General features: G+C 47.6%; 1 protein-coding gene across 1 annotated transcript in view; it reads left to right on the top strand.

Moving 5' to 3' along the window:
• Positions 1-559: 559 nt before the first annotated feature.
• Positions 560-18,229, top strand: part of TOP1MT (DNA topoisomerase I mitochondrial) — a 51,067-nt gene continuing 33,397 nt past the window's right edge. Inside the window, exons 1-6 of the mRNA XM_030553912.1 lie at positions 560-663; positions 2,948-3,050; positions 5,042-5,115; positions 6,186-6,288; positions 9,896-9,954; positions 16,036-16,168. Coding sequence (XP_030409772.1) covers positions 560-663; positions 2,948-3,050; positions 5,042-5,115; positions 6,186-6,288; positions 9,896-9,954; positions 16,036-16,168 — 576 coding nt within the window. The remainder of the gene's footprint in view (positions 664-2,947; positions 3,051-5,041; positions 5,116-6,185; positions 6,289-9,895; positions 9,955-16,035; positions 16,169-18,229) is intronic.

The raw sequence follows: 18,229 nt of genomic DNA, 5'->3' as shown, positions 1-18,229 counted from the left end.
CACAGCACCTTTCTGTGCCTCAGTTTCCCCCACCGCTCTTTCATTGTCTTGCCTGTGTAGATTGGAAACTCAGTGCCTGGGACAATAAGGCCCCAGACCTGGGGCAGGCTTCTGTGGGCTACTATAATAACAAAAAAATCAATAATTAAAATACCAGTAGCATGTCTAATCTGTTCTCTGTATCCACTAATTTTATAGCTTGATAAGAAAAACGTTAACAGTCCTATTTGACTGGCAGGCTTTGTTCTGTAGGAACCCGTGTTGTGTGTTGCTCCATGATATTCTAGATGTGCACAGAGTTTATTTCTTTTATTGCTTGGTCCAGTATTTGAGGTTAAAAATGCATTGTGCATGCGATGCTTCACCGCATTCCTTGTTGAACTAAATACTGAGCTTGCGTCCCATGCGTGGTACCTGACTTAAAGATGCAGTGACGCAAGATCACCCAGGTGTTGTCTTTGCAACCTTTACGCAGCCAGCTCTTCTCATTAATAGCAATGCTTCTGCTTTATACATTTGATTGGTGCAGCCCTTTTCTTTGCAGATGTGAATTTGCACAATGATTGATAACAAAGAGTTGGCAGAGGAGAGGGACGTTGGGAATCATCACCAAACTGACCAGGCAGCATCTTCATCAGTGAAGACTAAGAATGACAGTAACAGGCAGGTGGTTTACAGCGACAGCAATAATGTACCGTAACTTCATGACAAATGTGTGAATTGAATTGATGGGTATTAGAGCTATGGACATTGGCCATTCAGTGTCTCATTGGCCCTCTCAACCTTTTTGATGGTGTTGTATGTTTATTTAAATATTATTAATCTGTGGTTTCCAGCTTCACCAGTGTAAAATACACTAGCTTGTGGTATTGTCACCTTCTGCTTAAGAATTTAAATGCTCAAAAAGTTAAAATTGAATGTACCACCTTGACGCTACCCCATGTGCATCTGTGCGGTGATCCTTACTTCCGTGATCGCACACTGTTCCTCAAATACAGGGGTTTCCTGGAAAAAGTGTTTTCTTGCCATTTGAAAGGTTCTACTAGCATGAGAGAAACCCTTTACTTCATATAGGTAATATGGATAAGACTGTTAATATCGTACCAGCCAGTGAAGTGCATTTGCTGTGATCAACAATATATAGTTTGTAGAAGTCTTTCTAGCAACAAGTAGAATGGAAGCTTGAGAGGGTCACCAGCACGGAAGGATCATAGAATATCAGGGTTGGAAGGGACCTCAGGAGGTCATCTAGTCCAACCAGGATGGTCTGGTGCTTCCAGGATTAGCCTGGGACTCAGAAGGTTCAATTTCCTGCCATGACACAGACTCTTCATGTGACCTTGGGGAAGTGATTTAGAGTGTGTCTCCATTACAGCTGGAACTAAAATTTCCAGTTCAGGTAGACGTACGCATGCTAGCTTTGATCGAGCTAGTGTCCTAAAAATAGCAGCGTGGTGTGGGTGTTGGGAGGAGCTAGCCGCCCCAGCTATAATACCATCCAAGACGCTAGGTACGTACTCAGCTACTAGTCTGTCCCACCAGCAATGCCGCTCTGGCTATCCTGCAATTTTTAGCAGGTATGTGTCACAGTAACCCATCTGTTAAAATAGAACGTAAGAACGGCCATACTGGATCAAACCAATGGTCCATCCAGCCCAGAATCCTGTCTCCTGACCGTGGCCAGTGCCAGATGCTTCAGGGATAATATTCCGTCCAGAATCCCAAGGGTTTTGTGAGGATTAAAGACTGAGAGATATTCAGCTAATATGGTGATGGGGCCTGTAGCTTAGCATAGCTTGGAAAAGAAGCTTGTGGTTTTATTTCAGTTTTTACTATTAAACGTAATGCTGTGAGGTTGAACTTGACATTGCTAACAATTGTCATCTTCAGCATGCTGTAGAAAATAGCCCCAGGTGAATTCAGCAGCCATCCACATTGGTTGCAGTAAATAGGTTAATTTCATTTTCTGGGAAAGTATCTAGCTCGCTACAAGTTAGGAAGGAGAATAACATGGGGAAAAGGTGCCTATGGTCTTTGTCAGGAAGCTAGCTTGTTGCCTTAACTACAAGAAACCTAACTGTAAAAGCAGCAAAGAATCCTGATGGTGTGGCTGATCTGGTTAGGTCCTGTGATGGTGTCGCTGGTGTAGATATGTGGGCAGAGCTGGCATCGAGGTTTGTTGCATGGATTGGTTCCTGAGTTACTATGGTGCAGTGTGCAGTTGCTGGTGAGAATATGTTTCAGGTTGGCAGGTTGCCTGTGGGCAAAGCCATACCATCACCGGTTCATTCACCTGCACCTCCACCAATGTAATGTACGCTATCATATGCCAGCAATGCCCCTCTGCTATGTACATCGGCCAAACTGGACAGTCGCTACGGAAAAGGATAAATGGACACAAATCAGATATTAGGAATGGCAATATACAAAAACCTGTAGGAGAACACTTCAACCTCCCTGGCCACACTATAGCAGACCTTAAAGTGGCCATCCTGCAGCAAAAAAACTTCAGGACCAGACTTCAAAGAGAAACTGCTGAGCTTCAGTTCATCTGCAAATTGGACACCATCAGCTCAAGATTAAACAAAGACTGTGAATGGCTTGCCAATTACAAAACCAGTTTCTCCTCCCTTGGTTTTCACACCTCAGCTGCTAGAACAGGGCCTCATCCTCCCTGATTGAACTACCTCATTATCTCTAGCTTGCCTACATATATATATATATCCCTGCCCCTGGAAATTTCCACTACATGCATCTGAGGAAGTGGGTATTCACCCACGAAAGCTCATGCTCCAAAACGTCCGTTAGTCTATAAGGTGCCACAGGATTCTTTGCTGCTTTTACAGATCCAGACTAACACGGCTACCCCTCTGATACTTGAAACCTAACTGGTTACTTTGATTTGTCCCTTCCCCATCACACGGAGTATTTTTCTTCCTCTTCTAAGGAAACGGAAGAATGTCTCTGAGCAGAAGGGACAAGAAAAGGAGAAGAAACCAAGAGCAGAAGCTCTGAGCAGCCAGTGGGAGGAAGCTCAGCGAAAGGACCAGGTAGGAGGAAACTGGCCTTTCAAGCAAGAGCTGATGCATGTTTTGTTTTTTGAGAGAAACGGGCAGCCTGAGATCGTGACCGCTTACAGCTTTTCAGCTGGGCTGCTGCCTTCTGCTCTTTATTTACTCGTCTTTATAGGAAAGGTGATTTCTCCCGAACTATATTTGTGGTAGTTAGACTTAAGCAAGTCACTTAGTCTCTCTGTGCCTCAGTTCCTCATCTGTAATATGGGGGTAACAGCACTGTCGTGCCCCATAGGGGCACTGTGAGGGTTGGGAGTCCAGATAGTTTGACAGAACAAGGAGCAATGGTCTCAAGTTGCAGTGTGGGAGGTCAAGGTTGGATATTAGGAAACACTATTTCACTAGGAGGGTGGTGAAGCACTGGAATGGGTTCCCTAGGGAGGCGGTGGAATCTCCTTCCTTAGAGGTTTTTAAGGTCAGGCTTGACAAAGCCCTGGCTGGGGTGATTTAGTTGGGGTTGGTCCTGCTTTGAGCAGGGGGTTGGACTAGATACCTCCTAAGGTTCCTTCCAACCCTGATAGTCTATGAGTCTATGATTCTGTAGTTACCTTAGATCTGTTTGTTTTTTTTCAGACTTAGAACATGGTAGGGAGCATTAAACAATGGACTCCAAAAACTCACCTTCTTCCCAGCTATGGGAGGGAGTGCAGCTTATTGGTTAGAACAGGGACAGTTGAGGATAGGATCTGCCTCTGAACCCGGCAGTGTGACTTCGTGAGGGTTACAGGGAGCGTGGTGTTCTGAGTACCGGCAGCTCCCGTTGACTTCAATGAGAGGTTTGGATGCACCACACCTCTGAAAAATGGGCCCTAACCCATTTGTGGCTCACTTTCCCTCTCTGTAAAATGTGGATAAACCTTAACCCTGCTGGAGCTGAGGCATTGTTTTGCTTTCCGTAGAGGGCTTTGAGATCCTCAGCACACAAGCGTTACCCTTATTTCAGCCTGTTGTGGCCACCTTGTACACATTCATAAATTCTAAGGCCAGAAGGGAGCATGGTGATCAGCTAGTCTGACCTCCTGTACAGCACAAGCTATAGGACTTCCCCGAATTAATTACTATTTGAATGTGAGCAGATCTTTTAGAAGCACAGCAAATCTTAATTCAAAAATTGCCAGTGATGGAGAATTCACCACAGTCCTTGGTAAGCTGTTCCAGTGGTTAATTACTCTCACTGTTAATAATTTGTGCCTTATTTCTAGTGTGAATTTGTTTAGCTTCGACTTCTGGACGTTGGATCTTGTTTTACCTTTGTCTGCCAGATTGAAGAGCCCTCTGTTATCACATTTCTGTTTGCCATGCAGGTCCTTATAGAGCAGGGGTGGCCAGCCTGAGAAGGAGCCAGAATATACCAATGTACATTGCCAAAGAGCTTCAGTAATACATCAGCAGCCCCCTATCAGCTCTCCCACCCCACTCCCAGCACCTCCTGCCCACTGGCAGCCCCGCTAATCAGCGTCTCTCCTTCCCTCCCCCACCTCCCGTCAGTTCTTTCGTGGTGTGCAGGAGGCTCTGGGCGGGAAGGGGAAGGAGTGAGGGCACGGCAGACTCAGGGGAGGGGGCGGGAAGGGGTGGAGTGGGGGGCAGGGCCTGGGGCAGAGCCAGGATTTGAGCAGTGAGCACCCCCCGGCACATTGGAAAGTTGGCACCTCTAGCTCCAGCCCCAGAGTTTGTGCCTGTACAGGGAGCCGGATATTAACTTCTGAAGAGCCGCACGTGGCTCCGGAGCCACATATTGGCCACCCGTGTTATAGACTGTGAACATGTCACCCCTTAACCTTCTCTTCGATGAGCTAAAGAGCTGGAACGCCTTGTGTAGTCTGGGTGGAGAATATTACCATTCTGTTCTGCCTCTTCCCAGCATCTCTGTGTGGGACAGGGGCAACGTTTAGCTCTGGACACACTTTGCCCTTCTAAACTGGGTGTTGTACCAAGTTGTGTTCATGCTGCTTTGTTCCAACATGTAGCCCCCTGCGTTAAAAGAGAAGAGGAGACAGCCGAGGTCCAAGGAGAAGCCGTTGCAAGAAAATGTCATAAGCAGGTAACTTTTTTCATTTAATTAACTTGTCCTGATCTGCTCTGAGGGTGGGAGATTGAGAATTCAGACCAGTAGAATACTAGATTTGCTCTGAAGCTGCCTTAGTGCTTATTAGTTCTTGCCCTTGTCACATGCTCTCCACCCACTGCAGTTCCAAGATCTAACCCAGCAGTTCTCAAACTGGAGGTTGGGACCCCAAAGTGGGTTGCGACCCCGTTTTATTGGGGTTAACAGGTCTGGTGTTAGACTTGCTGGGATGTGAGGCTGAAGCCGACTCTCAAGGGCTTCAGCCCTGGGCGTTGGGGCTCAGGTTACAGGCCCTCCGTCTGGGGCTGAAGCCCTGGGGCTTTGGCTATGGGGCCCCCTGCCTGCAGCAGTGGGGCTTGGGCTTTGGCTTCCCCCTGCCCCTGGGATGGCAGGGCTTGGGCTTTGGTTTTGCCCTTCCTCCCTGGCCAGGGCAGGTGAGCTCAGGCTTCGGTCCCCCATCCTGGGATCATGTAGTAAGTTTTGTTGTCAGAAGGGGGTTGCAGTGCAGTGAAGCTAGAGAACCGCTGGAACCTCTAGCATTCTCCAACCCTGCAGTTTCTTTCGTTGCTTTCTCTTGAGCAGAAGGCTGCAAGTTGTGCTGAATTTTATGGTGGATTCTGAGGTGTGAATTACTTTTCCACAAGGGGCTAGGATGGAAACCACTTCATTTCTACTCATGCTCTCAGCTGGATTTGAGCCCTCTAGCATTGGGGATGACGCCAGCTCTTTCCCTCTCATTGTTTGCGTCAAGGAGCGATTGGCTCAGCTTATCAGCACTGCCAGATTCTGAAAATGTCTCTTTGTTTGACTTATAGACGAGGTTGTTCTACTGATGAATCTGCAGGTTAGCAGTGGGAGGTGGATGCTGGCTCCAGAGGGTCCTAACCTTTAATCTGGTAGATCAGCAGAAAAGCTGAGAGATAGTTGGGGAGCTGCCTAGGAGAATAGAAATGGGTCTGCTTCAATTTCTCTGCTTCATTTATTCAAATGCAAAATGGCCTGCTGGTGAAACCTGCTTTCCTGCCATTCTGTCTGTTTTTGCTAAGAAGCTCTCTAAAGCAAGAGGAGGCTGCTGAGAATGAAATCTCCAGCCAAAAGCTGGAAGAAAAGTCTGAAGCTCCAGAGGAGGAGAAGGCCAAGCACAGACAGGTATGTCTTGAAGACTTTGGGAATCCCATGCCTCTTTCTGCCATACATTTCTCAGATTCTCAGTGCTGCTCTAGGGAAACCAGCAGTATGAGATTCAGGGGAGAAGAGTGATGTTCACAATGCAAAGCTGGCAGCAGCTGGAGGATGTACTGTGTGATGTGTGTACATTGATATAAATATAGAGTAAGTCCACAATGCACAGTGGAATGAGCATGTTAATGAAGTGCATGGAGTCACATCGCCCCGCGCTGGGATCTTGGCAGATCGTAGATGCTTGGCAGGGTTAGGCGGAGCCTGGTCCGAGGGAGACCGGTCCGAGGGAGACCTGTGTGGAAAATCCAGGAAGTGATGTGAGGCGCTGGAAAGGAGAGCACTCTGGGAGGGCTTCCCCTCGGCCTCTCTTGGTTCTTGTCATGCAGGCAGAAAGCAGAAGGCCAGAGTCCAAAGCGCAGGCAATGCGATGTCTGTTGGGGTTAATCAAGCAAGCAGAGCTACAGCTCTGTACACCAGTAGAGATTTTCCCTGTCCCCCTTTTTCCCACCTCCTCCTCCTTATCGGGCCTAATTAGACCTGTCGTGCACGTCCCGGGTCCCATCCCTTACAATTTATGGTCATGTTCCGTTTTGGAGTGTTGAGGCTGGGGGCTTTGGTCCCGCCTCTTTTGTATCCCATACGAGGGGGAGGGAGTGAGGTTGTGTACTGGCCAAGGCCACCTTTTTTCTTTGGCTTTTAGTGTTTTTTAATACTTCTTCCCCCCACCCCATCCCTCTTGTCCCTCCCAACTGGTTGCTTGACCTTGTCTTGAGAGAGGAGTTGTACATTCACCTATCAAATTGCAACCATGTCCAGCAACACTTCAGCTCTATTCTTTATCTTTCCTCATTATGTTATAACCCCTATCTGGCTGTGGGCAGATGCAACACCCAGTGTCTTTGTTCTTTGTTCTTCACACGCATTAGTAAGGATGTAAGACTATCAAAAGTCAAATGGGCAAACAAAGCCTGCCAGTTCTGTCTCAGGCAGCTCTGAATGCTATATCACCATCGCTAACACACTCTCCCTTCTGCTAGTACTGCCCCATTGCCCCAGCACATCTGGTTCGGTGCGGGGTTCCGAAGCCAATCGGATAGAGCTTTCCTGTGTCTCTGCATCCAGTGGACACAGTGTGTTCATCTGAAAGTGTGATCACTTGGGGCTTGTCTCCCCTTAACATGCTACAGAGGCATAGTTGAGCTGCCGAAGCACTGCAACGTAGATGCTACCTAGATCATAGATTATTAGGGTTGGAAGGGACCTCAGGAGATCATCTAGTCCAACCCCCTGCTCAAAGCAGGACCAATCCCCAACTGGCCCTCTCAAGGATTGAACTCACAACCCTGGGTTTAGCAGGCCAACGCTCAAATCACTGAGCTATCCCTACCTGTGCTGATGGGAGGGGTTCTCCGATCAGCACAGGTAAGCCACCTCCCTGAGAGGCGGTAGCTAGGTCAATGGACGAATTCTGTCTACGTGGGGCCTTAGGTAGGCTTAACGGTGCTGCTCAGGGGTGTAGATTTTTCACATCCCTGACCGACGTAGTTAAACCAACCTTATCTTCTACTGCAGACCAGGCCTTGGTCTCTATTTTTAAGAAGGGAAATACTATGCTAATGCAATGTTATAATAATCTGATCTATACAGTGCCACTTGCCAAGTCACCTCCCCTCCCCTCCTCTTTTCTCCTCCTCAGGTATGACGATGGATACGGAGAGGATTAGTAGGTACACTCAGAATTGCGTTAGTTGCTGCTTGTTGTCAGCTTGCTCAACGTTGTACAGAGCACACGGTGGATGAGGCCCCTGCTTCTGAGGAGCTGACAATCGACAGCTCTGATCCTGCCATTGGATCAGTGCAGGGGGAGCCTTGTGCCCATTCCTACTGATGTCAGAAGGGCTTTGTATGGAGTAGATTGGAGTCTGGTTCGTAATGGGGGTGTTTCCCACAGTAGGGCCTCGGAAGCGCAGCCTGTTGCTTCAGAGACATGTGGCACTGCCAGCTTTCTGGTTTTGCTTTTTCTTCCCTTCCTCATTGCAACCTCAGGTTGTGTTGTTTGCAGGATTGCCACGGTCCGGCAAAATGTCTGATCTCTCCTCAGTCAATGCATCTGACTCACTGTTGGCACCAGGAGCTGGGCTACATTCTCTGAAGCATGGTAGTTCATTCGCCGATAATGTTATCGTATCAATGCAGATCTGTGCCAGTTGCAAATATTTGTATGACTGTAATGCCTTGGGTACCCAGTTCTGGATCAGGAACCCAGGGTGTTAGCTGCTGTACAAACACAGGACTAAAAGATAGTCCCTGCCCCAAAGAGCAGAGATCTCAGCTGTTATTCCTCCTGAATTTACCCGACTCTGATTGTGATATTACAGACAGAGGAGTGTGAATTCAAGAGTTGGTGGGTTTATAGGGAATGACCGACCTTGTATGCCTACAGGTATCCGTAACTAATAGGCAGGATTAAAAATATGGCCCATGAGCAGAGCTGTTTCTAAGCAATACCATGTTCAGAAACATCTGTGAGTTTGGCAGTCTATTCAAGACTTAAAAGAAAAACGTGGACGAGTTGAATTTTGTAATTAAAGACTTCACCCTTGGCAGGTAGTGTGTCAACGGTATCGCCTGCATGTCAGTGCCGAGGGGTTTGTTTTGTTGTGGTATGTTGTGCAGAAATCGGCTTGAGACAAACAAAAGACCAATTTCTCTCGTTGAAATGTTGAATATGAAAATACAACAAAGCTTCATTTTCCCCCATGGGATAAACATTTAGGGCCACATTCAAGCTGAGCATCATGTATTCAAGGCTCTAGGTAGCCGTGCCCTGGCTTATGTATCTATCCATCTCTTTTTGCATCTTCCTCCACCTCTGCCTCCTTGCTCCCTTGTTGACCGTGTCATCCCTTTTCATAATCTGTTTCCAAGCTCTCACCAAAAGCACGGCTCAATCTCCCAACCCTGTTCTCCGGGCCATCGCCCTGCTCTCATCCAGATCCCTCCTAGAAGCTCGCTTCATCTCTGTTGCCTACAAGAAGAGTTCACCTGCTCTTAATAGGACTTCTTAAGATGTACGTGTGCCATAACTCGGTTGCTACATTGTCGTATTTCTGTAGCCCTAGAATGTAGCTCAATCCATTCTTCATCATCTGTCACTCTGACTCTTTGCATCACCTCTGACGTTGGATTGTAAGTTCCATGTATTTGTTCTGGAAATTATCCAACGCATTTCCAAAGAGTGTATTAGCCAAAACAATTTATGTTCCAGGCAGAAACTCCCACAGACTGCAGGTGCCTCTGCCCTTTTGAAAGTCAGGTCATTTATGTAGGCACCTAAATATGGACTTTTTAGGTCCCTTTGATTGAAAATGTTGGCCTGCCTGAGAGTTAAAATGGGTAAACTTGGCTATAGGGTGCGAGGAATATATTTGGTTCTGTGCCCCAGGCTTTAGCTGAGTGGCGCTGGCATCTTTGGTATTGGGAACATTGTCGCTAATGGTCTTCTTTTCAAGCTGCTATTGTGTCTCAAAGAATGTGCATTGCTTGGATCCCAAGGTAATAAAATCTCTTTCAGGTGGAGTCTGAATCCATCCCAACCAAAATTCCAGCTTCAGGGCAAGAGAGCACTCCCAGGTGAGAAATGAATGGTTCAGCATGTGGAGGGGTGGGGAATGGACCATGGCACAAGTGGACAGGAGAGGTCGTACATGCAAACATGCTATACTCAAGGAGCAACTGTTTGCCAAAGATGTGTCTACACTGCTGCCGGGAGTGTGCCGACCAGCCCGGGTAGGCAGATTCATGCTAGTTCACTAAAAATAGCAGTGTATCATTATGGCACTCGCAGTGGCTCAGGCTAGCCACCTGAGCTCAGGCCCACCTGACTTTCCTTAGCGATTTCTCCTAGTGCTATGCAGGAAAATGCTGGTGTAGCTTGGACACTGATTTAACCACTACTCAGAGCAGCGCGGGATGCAACGGTGGTAACAATGATGGGAAATTTGAGCAGGTGGGAAGGACTCTAGGCATCAACACTTAGGTTTTGTCTATGCTAGAGGAACATTAAAAGAAACTTACCCTTTGACAGCATTCTGGTTGTTTGTAACCTTGGTTTCACTTACCTGGACTTCTGGTGAGACTTAAGCTTTCCATAATTGCTGTATATTATTTCTTTTCCTAGGTTTTCTGCACTGGGAGACTTTTCTTATTGTTTGTGGCCTCAGATTTACCAGAGAAATGTTGGAACTTTGCTGCTCTGCAATTTTTATACAAATTGCTACTGTACTGAATTGATATTTTTTTCTCCCTTTGATGAGAAACTCACATCACTCACTGTGGCATTATTCTGAGCAAAGCAGGGACCCAGCTACTAAATTATCACCTCTCCTTTGCCTAGGAAAGCAGGGCTAAGACATCAGTTTTCAATGTAATCATTACATCCAGCTTGGGACCCAATCCAACGCCCACTTTAGTATCCACTTGATTTCAGTGGGCATTTGATCAAGCCCTTAATCCTTTGCTTCAGAGCAGAGTGGAGTAAATATCGAAGGGGACTGTTGATTGGTTACGAGTACTCAGTAAATACCGTGATGGGCTTTATAGAAAACACTAAGATAAGACAATACGACTCTGAAGTCAATAGGTTTGTATTTTTCTATACTTTACTACATATTGGGGTTGTGATGTGATATGAAAGGAAGGAGTTAATGTGAACTTGGTGAATTTTCACTTCCCTCATTTTAGGGTCAGTGACTTCTCCAAAGCCTCTTGCTTGGAATGAGAGAGCTGGTGGAGGGGGAGTTAAACCCCTAAATGTTTGCAGGGGAGTCAAAAGGATTTTCTCTACCCCAGCGTGCTCTTATTTTAAGAGGAGGTTAGGTAACGAGTCAATGCTCAGCCTCTCACGTGTTGATTTACAGAGACCCCAGCTCTCTTTAGACTTAATCAGATTTTAGGAATTTGACATATTTCACGGAGTATGTCGGTTACTTGCTTAATGAGTTGAGCTGAAATTGTGTAACTCTTGGGAAAAAATCCAATACCTTTCCCCCTTCTTTATCTGCAGAATACACGGAAGGCCATAAGAGAGCGCAGGGAACTCTGAACCCAATGGTGGTGCTGAGGGAAAGTCAATTGTGAATAATTATTATTTATATTACCCTAGGGCCGATAGGTTCCACCTGAAATCGGGGTTCCGTTGTGCTTGGCACTGCACGCACACTTAAGAGGAGACAGTCCCTCTCCCAAAGAGCTTATGGTCTAAACAGACATGGCAAGGAAGAATTATCCTCATTTTACATATGAGGAAATGAGTCGCCACTGTTTGTCGGCTCTCCTGCTAACAAAAAACTTCCGCCCTCAAGGAACGAGGTTTGTGTTGTCAGCAGGAGAGCGCTCCTTCCGACAATGCGCTGTTCGCACTGGCACTTGTTGCAGCAAAACTTGTGTCTTTCGGGATTGGGGGGGTTAACACCTCTGAAAGACAAAAGTGTTGTCATTCAGTTGCCAGTGTAGACAAAGCCTCTGTGACTCCGAATAAGAACAGACCCCATGTGAACAACTGTTAAATAGAAAATTAAGCCCTAAACCCATGTTCTGGGCTCTTCAGCTCACCCTACCTGCTGCGTTTCTGGAGGAGAAAGAGAGCAGTTACCAATGTGTTGTCATCCTGCCCGCCTCGAGCTTGTCTATACCAGAGCTAGACCTTGGAGTTGCCAGAACCAGTTCAACAAGTTCTTTGCTGTTACCCTCTCCAAACCCAGTACGCAGGCAGAGTGAAATCCCAAACCAAACTAGAGAGAAATACTGCCTTGGGTGTCCGTGTTAACATGTACCAATTGGAATGTCGCTTGAGGTTTCTGAGCATTAGTCAATATATGGAGATACCAGACATGTGACCGCCTCGCTTCCTTTGCTGGAGTGAATCAAGCATGTCACTGATGGATTTTGTTATGATCATCTCATTTGACCCTCTTGCATAACACAGGCAATAGAACCTCATCCGGTGATTCCTGTCGTGGGAGGGGTTTCTATTTCTTTGTTATGGGACAATGTTGAGCACAGTGACTCATGACTAACTCAGTTATACCTGCTTATGTGATGCCAGTGAGCCCAATAACATATATGACCGATAAGAGCATATCTTTCAGTAAGGTGCCTAAAATCCCTTGTTCCATGCAGAAAACATCCAGGCCAATGGGGCTTTTGTTAAAGACCAAGACTTTTCTGTTCTCTCACAGCACATGGTTATGTCAGCCTGAGTCACGTCCAGCAACACTGGCTTTGTCCCTTTGAATAGCCAGCTGTAATTGAAACCCCTTGAGTGAAACTGATCTCTTTTCAGAGCTGCTTCTGTATTTGATTTTCCAAAATTTTGGGGTATCAGATAACGTGGCAACACTTCACAACCCCCCACCCTTGCATCCAACCTCCTTGCTTTGGAAAGCAGTTTGTTTGGAGACTGGAATTCCAGCCTGGGATATCTCCGCTTGTGACCCTACTTTGTTTGTGGTTCCTGCAAAGACTGCTAATGTGGATGTTTGTAAAGCTTTCTCCCTGCCCTCCCTGGTGTGGGTTCCGATTTTACAGTTCCCACTAATCTGTATTTGACCTGCATGTGCTCTGGGAATTGATGTCAGAGATAGAAGTGGCAGTCACTGTGTCAGATAAGCAGAGGGGAACCAATCCAAAAGGAAACAGCTCCGATAAGCACAGTTATAAGCCCTTATCCGGTGTCCTAAGAGAAACTAACTAATTGCTGAAGGATAATTTCACGTAAAGTTGTGCTTGCATCTCTTCAGTATTGGGGATGAAATTGCATCAAGCCTTAAGCAGCAGTGGATGGTTGTCTGCTCTCTGCCATTTCAGTGAGGACGTACTGCAAGTTAACCTCATTCATTCATAACCCTGGCTCTTCCCAAAGTGACTAGTGTTTAATTACTTGGTGCCCAACCTGACACCTTATAGAGGCTGATTTCCAGAGGGCAGGTTCTTGGGACATTCCAAAAACCAGACCTCTTCATATGTCTCAAATGGACCCCCCCAAAATCAGTCATCACTCTTGAAATCTTGTCCCTTGCATGCAGCAGACCCTGTTGGCAGCGGGGATCCTGTGAAACTGCAGTGATAGGGAATTTGAATGAAGACACTTCACTGTTTCTCTGCCAGTTCCTTTTCTCTTATAGGGAAGCTCTGCTGCCGATTTTCTGGATGGAGGGCTGACTTAAGGTGACCAGATGTCCCGATTTTTATAGGGACAGTCCCAATTTTTAGGTCTTTTTCTTATATAGGCTTCTATTACCCCCCACCCTCATCCCGATTGTTCATTTTTGCTGTCTGGCTATCCTAGGCTGACTTTAAGAAGACTGGACTGACATCCACAATGCTTCTTGGCATACTGTAGTTAGTGAGGCAGGCAGACATTGCTTGCTTTGTCCTTGCTCTCAGACAACCATCCACTGCTGCTTAACTTTTTTACAGACTGGTTGCTTGCCTTTAGGCAAGGCTAGAATGAAATCAGCCCTGGGCATGCTGGGTATATCTGTAAAGAGTTGCTGTAGGCACAGTCATGTGGGTTAAAGACCCACTGTCGGGATGGTAGCTCCCCAGTGACACCTGCAGGTCAGGAATATGGCATGCTTACTCCTTAAAGCTATATCACATCTTCTCCCCCCATCCCCTCCCCGCCCCCTTTGGGAGTGACTCCTTTTTTTGCAGGTGCAGTGGTTAACTCTAGTGACTAATGTATCTGATCTAATATTAGTCCTAACAAATCTTAAGAGCGGGCAGCTCTGTGTTAACCCCATTCCCTGCACTTCTAACGTGCTTCCAACACCAGTTGCAGCAGTGAACATTCGGAAGCACTTGTTGCCGTAAAGTGTCCCCACTCCCACCCCAGGTGGGTAAATCAAAGCCGAGCAGGGGATTCATCTACACGACTTTCATTGAAATTAACAGGAGTTGTGTGGCTCATTCCCCTTGAAAGCCATACACCCAGATCTGTGGGGTTAAAAGGCCAGATGACTGTGTGATGGCCCCTTCACGTTTTGGAGGAGCTGATCTGGGCCAGAAAGCTCATCAGAGGAGCTAAGGGTATCATTCCGGGCACACCAAAAGAATTTTGATCTGCTGCTGTTGCTGCTTGGCCAGCTGCCCAGACCTGTGGGCCTGGATGAGTCTGTTTCCTGTCACAGGCCCTGTGTCCTACGCCATCAGGTTCTCTTGTTTTGACTGGCTGGATCAGAGATTGGGGTGCGAGCTGGGTCTGGCATTTATGGCCCTGGGTTCTCTCCCGTTCATGAGAGCCTTGCTGTTGATGCACCCCAGCGAGTTGGGTCAGCAGGCTGCTGCTGTAGTCCCTCACTGGTTTAAGCTGGTCCTTCAGTCTCCAGAGATTCTAGTGGGCCCATCTCCCATCCCGTGTGCGATCACTCAGCATCCTTAGGACAAGTGCAGCGATAGCCTCTAGGGAAAAGCAGTCTCAGGAAAACATTTGAGTCTGTTTACCTGCCTCTAATATAATAAGCACGGCTTTAAAAAATCACCTGGCTACAAGCCAGCGTGAAAAATAACTGCTACCCGGCTTCCACAAACCCACCCCCAGAGATTCAGGAATAAGCCCAGCAGTGCAAGCTTTATTAGTTGCTGTATTTAATTGCAAAGTATTGTCAATCAACTTGACAGTGATTACACGTCTCTCTCTTGCTTCTGTTGCATCTCTTTGCCTTTCCTGGCTTCACTCCTTTCTTTTGTGTAATGGATAACGGTGCATCTTTCCTGCACTGTCTCGAGCGTCTGTCTCATCTCTTTTCTCTCTCTTTGTCTACACCAGGGGTCAGCAACCTTTCAGAAGTGGTGTGCCAAGTCTTCATTTATTCACTCTTATTTAAGGTTTCGCGTGCCAGTAATACATTTTAATGTTTTTAGACGATCTCTTTCTATAAGTCTATAATATATAACTAAACTATTGCTGTATGTAAAGCAAATAAGGTTTTTAAAATGTTTAAGAAGCTTCATTTAAAATTAAATTAAAATGCAGAGCCCCCAAGACTGGTGGCTAGGACTTGGGCAGTGTGAGTGCCACTGAAAATCAGCTCGCGTGCCGCCTTCGGCACGCATGCCATAGGTTGCCTACCCCTGCTCTACACCCTCCATCTCTGATGCCATGGCGATCTGATGGATGAGCCCTGGACTGGGACTCAGGAGACCTGGACTTTGTTCCTGGGTCTGCCACTGATTTTTTGGGTGATCTTGGGCAAGTCACTTCCCCTCTCTGTGCCTATTTTCTCTCCCACCCTTTGTCTATTTAGATTGTGAGCTCTTAGGGCAGGGACTGTCTCTTACAGCACCAAGCACTACGGGGCCCCAGTCTCAGCTGGGTTTCTAGCCAATGCCATAATACAAGTAAATTACATTTCTCTTTTCTAATTGCACTCATTGGTCTGACCCACACCATTTCCCTCTGTCGCTGCCGTAAGCCAATCCATTCTCATAAGGTGAGATTCAACAGCTCAGGTAGGCAGTTTTTGTCCAGCCCTTTAAAAATAGAGACACAGCTAGTGGTGCTGCAGCGCAAAGCAGTGAGATTGTGGCATATAGTCGCTTGTTGCGCTGAAGAGGGGTTAGCCCTCTGCTTGTTGCTTTGACAAGGGATCAGTTTATAATGCATCCAGCTTGAGATTCAAATCAGCCACACCGACTCTCTCTTTGTTTCAGAGTCCTTGAGACAGCTGCCGACAGTCTGGATTGTAACGATCATGAAGTTTCTCATCCGAGGGAGCAGGAGGGTGAAGAGGGCCAGCCCAGGGAGGGGAGCGCTGAAAGGTTTGCACGCTGTAGTCTTTGTAGCGTTTTCAGCTGCATGTTAATTTTTATCGAGGGCATTTTGTCTTGTCCTTGCTCTCAGATTGCATCAGGGTTGTCTTGCAACCTCATCCAGCTACAGAGATAACAGGATTTTACATGAGTTTAAGATTTATACCCCCTGTCATTTCAACTCCTATTAGAAGTGTGGTGGAGGAATCAGGGTATTCTTCAGACATCTCTAATCCAGGTGATCAGTGCTTGGTCCCAGCCATGTCCGCCCGTGCACAAGTAGCTTGATTCCACGTCTCGCTGGTCCAGTTGGTAGCAGGAGCCTCGCTGAAATGGCTGGAAAGGCCCAGGATAGTCCATGTATAGACGAAGCCACTTGCATGTCTTTCTCAGCGAGCTTGTAGCATCAGGATGGCAGCAGAGTGCTGGACTGTTGTGAGGGAAGCTTGTGTGGTTGTTGTAGCTGTTGAGTGGATAAACCAGAGGACTGTAGTCTCCAACGGGCCCCTGTCTGCTTTGCACCAGTTTGCAGAACCTCTTACTGAGGTTCTCGCTGCTCTTCTTCCCACATCCATTCCTCTACCCACTCCCTGCTCAGCCCAGAGACCATCTCACCAACTTCTTCCTAGTCCTGGCCGAGGTGGCCGTGGGGCAGTTCAGGACAATGCTGGATGGGAGATTCTCTGACTCCGGGGCCTTTTTCTAGTGTCTGGTCCCCGGGCAGAGTTCCCTCAGGCAGTGTCCAGTAGCTCCTTCTTGGAGCAGTGGGCACTGTCTGGGATTCTCTGCTCGGTGTCCCCACTTGGATCCCTTGTTTTCACTCTGTGACCTGCACCCCTGTCCCTTTGGTTCACGTTTTTGTGCTCCGTGCTTGGTTGTTGTCTGTGTTCTGTGGCTTCTCCCTTACCCGATGGGGACGAGTCTCCATTGCTTTGATGGGCTCTGTTCACCAATCCCAGTCATCAGATAGGTTGGCACATTCCTGGATGGCGCATATAAGAGGCCGGGGAGGGTTAGCATCCCGAAAAGAGGCCAGCCACGGATGTGATGCGGGTCCCTCCTCTGGTGGTGCACTGGCCCGTTGCCCCCTTTGGAGAGCCAGAAGCAAAGCTCCATAGAAGGGGAGGACAGCTGGCTCCCAGATCGTGGCCCTGCCTGTGCTCTGCCCCACCCCTACTCTGCCTCTTCCCCTGAGGCCATGCCCTCGCCCTTCCCCACCCCCACCCCGCCTCTTCCCCTGAGGCCATGCCCTCGTCCTTCCTTACCCCCACCCCGCCTCTTCCCCTGAGGCCATGCCCTCGCTCTCCCTGACCCCCACTCCACCTCTTCCCCCAAGGCCTCTCCCTGCCCGCCACTTGTTCCTCTCCTCCCCCCTGCCCTCACCCCATTGTTCACCTAAGGCAGGAAAAAGTGATGGGGCCATGGCTTCCCACCCTATTCCGGTAAGGATGCAGAGAGGAACAGGATGGGCCTCAGGGTAAGAAGTAGGGTTTCCATTTTTGGTTGGATGTATTCCTGGAGCTTTCATCACATGACCATCTTTAAATAAAAATTAATCTTTAATTCCTGGAGACTCCAGGACAATCCTGGAAGGTTTGCAACAACAGGAAGAGGCAGAGATGAGTGAGTGGCATCTTGAGGGCACAAAGAGATGGTGCGAGGGTGGGGCCTCAGGGGCAGGGCCACGGTCCAGGCGCTGGTGGGCCTCCCCATTTCCAGATTGCTGCTGGCGCTTGCATCCCCAAACAGAGGACTCTCGCGCTGCCTATGAGCATGTTTAAAGACCCAGCTTCATAAGGCCAGTCATCACATAGGCTGGTGTGTTTAAAGGGAATGTGGTGCTTGTCTGAGGAGAGCTAGGCAGGATGTGGGGCTGATCTTTGTCATGCACGTTTATAAATAATAAAAGGTGCTGTTTGTTCTAGATCAGCGCATGCCCCGAAGAAAGTGAGAACTGGCCCTCAAGGGAAACTCCTGGTGACTGATGACAGAGACCTGGTAAGAAGCATTCTGAAGTTCCTGGAGCTGCTGCAGCCTCTGTAAATGATTCAATATTTAAATTGTTGTGACTGGAGATGCCTGGGCACTTCAATTT

This window comes from Gopherus evgoodei, chromosome 2, assembly GCF_007399415.2.
Source record: "Gopherus evgoodei ecotype Sinaloan lineage chromosome 2, rGopEvg1_v1.p, whole genome shotgun sequence".
NCBI classification, from domain to species: domain Eukaryota; kingdom Metazoa; phylum Chordata; order Testudines; family Testudinidae; genus Gopherus; species Gopherus evgoodei.
This window is presented reverse-complemented; position numbering and strand designations above follow the sequence as displayed.